General features: G+C 56.1%; 1 protein-coding gene across 1 annotated transcript; it reads right to left on the bottom strand.

Moving 5' to 3' along the window:
- Positions 1-299: 299 nt before the first annotated feature.
- slitrk6 (SLIT and NTRK-like family, member 6) lies at positions 300-2,876 on the bottom strand (the record flags this gene model as incomplete). Its single annotated transcript, XM_080720330.1, has 1 exon — positions 300-2,876. One exon carries the CDS (start codon positions 2,874-2,876, stop codon positions 300-302), a length of 2,577 nt encoding a protein of 858 aa, XP_080576456.1.
- Positions 2,877-3,217: the final 341 nt, after the last annotated feature.

Below are 3,217 nucleotides of genomic sequence, written 5' to 3' on the forward strand. Positions count from 1 at the left end.
AAATAACGACACTCAATAAAGTGTACCCGTTCTAAATGGGTTTTAATTAAAGTTACATTTGGCCACCGTATTATGTCTGTCACCAGCTACATAACACTGCTGTCAGGAAGAAAAAGTAACAACAATCCGCGTGCTACAAATAAATGTGCTACTTAATGTGTCCACGGTATATATTTCAGTGTGAAAAGTACAAGAGGGGCAGGATCGGACAAGGCACTTGTTTTTTTCGGGAACAAAAGAGAACACGTGGTGGGGGTGCTGTGCGTTTTTTTCTTTTTTTTATCCCCCCAGGTTAAAACTCAGTTAAACGCAGTTTGATGCTCCAGAACCTCCAAATAGTCCGGCTCGGTGTGCAAGTTCGCCTTCAGTTCAAAGTACTCGTTCTTAGTTTGCTCGAGCGTCACCTTGCGCGGCCTGGCGTACATGAGCGTCTCCATGAGCTTCAGCTCCTCCTGGTGGCCCGGGACCTGCATGTCCACGGCCGACTGCAGCTGGGGCATGTTCTTCCTCAGGTACTCCGTGATGCCCAGCTGCTGCAGCTCCTTCTCCTTCTCCAGGATGTTCCTGTAGAGCGAGCCGGGGTTCCCGAGGGACAGGAACTCCGCGGGGCACTCGCCGCTCACCGAGCGGAACTTGGGGTGTCCCGTCAGCGGCGACGTGTTCTCCTTCTCCATGATGCTGCGGCAGACGTGCTGCTTGCCGCCGAGGTCCATCCCCTCGCCCAGGTTGTAGTCGGCGACGTCGGCGGCGTTGACGAGGTCGTGCTCCTTGTGCTGGGCGCAGTAGGTGGGGTTGCGGCAGATCTGCACGATGGGGCTGTGCTGCGAGCGCTCCTCGTACAGCGTGGGCGAGCCGGCGCGCTGCGTCAGCGTGTGGTGCGTGGTCTTCTGGCCGTACATGCTGTAGTGCAGGTGGATGGGGCTGCCGCTGCTGCTCTCCCGCGGCCCTTGCTCCTCGGCGATCTTCTTCTTGGCCCGCCGCCGCCGCCGGTGCACCACGAACACCACGGCGCCCGCCGAGCAGAAGATGAGCATGAGGAAGATGACGAGGAGGCTGAGGATGAGCACCGAGAGCGGGATGGTGTCGGTGAGCGAGCTCAGGAAGCCGCCGCTGCCGCCGGCCAGGGCGTCGGGCCCCGGCGTGGCCGCCGCGCTCTCCTCGTTGCCCGGGGACAGGGAGTGGAAGGTCACCAGGCCGGGGCACAGCGCGTCGTGGCGAAGGCTCCGCAGCTCGTTCTCCGCGGCTTTCTTTGGCGTGTGGCACAGTATGGAGCCCACCACGGTGTCCTTCCGCAGCTTCTCTACCCATTGTTTGAGGCTGAGCAAGTCGCAGCTGCAGTCCCACGGGTTCTCCTCCAAATAGATCTGCTCGAGCGCGTCGAGCTGATCGAGCACGTTGCTCACGGGCAGGTGCACGAGTAGATTTTTCCTCAGGTTCAGTTTGGTGAGGGGCACGTTGCGAAATATCTGAGCGGGGAGAGATGTGAGCTGGTTGTTGTTCAGCGACAGCAGCTTGAGGTTCGGCAAGGGATTAAACGTGCCCGGAGCAATCTCTTTGATGAGGTTGTATTCCAAGTAGAGGTACTCCAGATTGTGCAGGCCCACGAATATCGTGGAGACGAGCTTTTCGATCCGGTTGCCGTTCAGGTACAGTTTTCTCAAGCTGCTCAGGCTGAGGAATGTCTCATTGTCGATGTAATCGATTCGGTTGTTCGCCAGGTTCAGCAACTCGAGGCTGTCGTACGTGACAAAGTCGTACTTCAAAAGTTTCTGGATCATGTTTCCCGTCATGACCAGCTTGGTGGGGCTCTGCTGCAGTATTCCGATATCCGAGACCCTTTGAATCCCTCGGTCCTGACAATGCATCAAAAACCCTGCCACGGGGTGATTGTGACAGGAGCAGTGCTCCACACACGGGCTCCCAGGAACTTGAGACGGCGTCGGAATCCTGCCGTCATCCTTCGCGTCCATCAGCCTGGGAATCTGTGCAGCTTTGGACGACGGCGTAACAACCATATCGAGTGACTTAGAAGGCTCCTCCAGGTTGATGTCGGCGTGCGATTTACAAAGGATGTCCCGCTTCACTTTGGCCAGGATGGTTCCTTTCAATTGGGGCGGTTCGCTGCAGACCACCTCGCCGATAGCCGACTGGGCCCTCATGTTCTCCATCCAGATCTTCAGATGTAAGATATCACAGTTACAATGCCAGTTATTGTCCTCCAAGAGAAGTTCCATGATCCGTCCGATGTGCTCCAAGAACCCGACGTAAGGCAGCGTCTGGAGCTTGTTACCCCGCAGGTCCAAGTGGGTGAGGGGCAAAAAACGGAAAATATTGCCGGGCAAAAACTCGATGGAATTATCGTTGAGAATCAGGACCTTGAGGCGGATCAGTTTGTTGAAGGCCCCCGGCTCGACAACCTGGATAAAATTGGTGTCGGCTTGGAGAAACTCCAAATTCACCAGGCCTTGGAAAGTGTCCTCTTTCAGAGTAACCAGGAAATTGCTGTTTATGTGGAGCTTCTTCAGGGAACCGAGGGCGCCGAACACCCCCGGCTCGAGCTCCTGGATGCTGTTGGCCCCGAGGTGAAGCGAAAGGGCGTTCTTGAGGCCCTCCATCTCCTCGGTGCGGAGCTCCGCCAGGTCATTCTTGTAGAGGTTCAGGTGGAAGGGGACGCCCGTCGGCACCTTGACCTGGGAGATCCTGCTGATGTTCCGCTGCTCGCAGTTGATGTGGAGGACGCCGTCTTTCTCCTCGCAGGCGCACAGGGAGTCGCAGGACTGGGTGATGGGAGACGACGCCTCCAAGGGGTGGGTGTCCTGGGACCGGGACCTGGCCACGGTGAGAAACAAGCCGAGGAGAACGACGCGCGGCAGCATTTCTGTCAGAGGGATCTGGGCAGGAAGGACAGAGAGAAAGAATGGAGGGAGGGGGGGGGAGACGGAGGTATACAGAGAGAGAAGGAGAAGAGGGGGTTAAGCGTCAATTCATTTTAGAGTGGAACGACTTTCGGAGCAGTAATCATAAAACACAGCGGCCAACGACAGAGGGAAGCTTTCCTCATTTGCCTAACACACAAGCAAGGCTCCGGGAATTGACTCATCCAATCTAAGTATAGCAGGGGTATTCATGGGTTGCATTTGTAGTCCTACACCAGCCATTTTGAGGACCAACACAGGTGTTTTGATTAACGTAGAACATTGGTTCTATGCAAATCAGA

Source organism: Nannobrachium achirus, assembly GCF_963921795.1.
Source record: "Nannobrachium achirus genome assembly, chromosome: 24".
Taxonomy (NCBI): Eukaryota; Metazoa; Chordata; class Actinopteri; order Myctophiformes; family Myctophidae; genus Nannobrachium; species Nannobrachium achirus.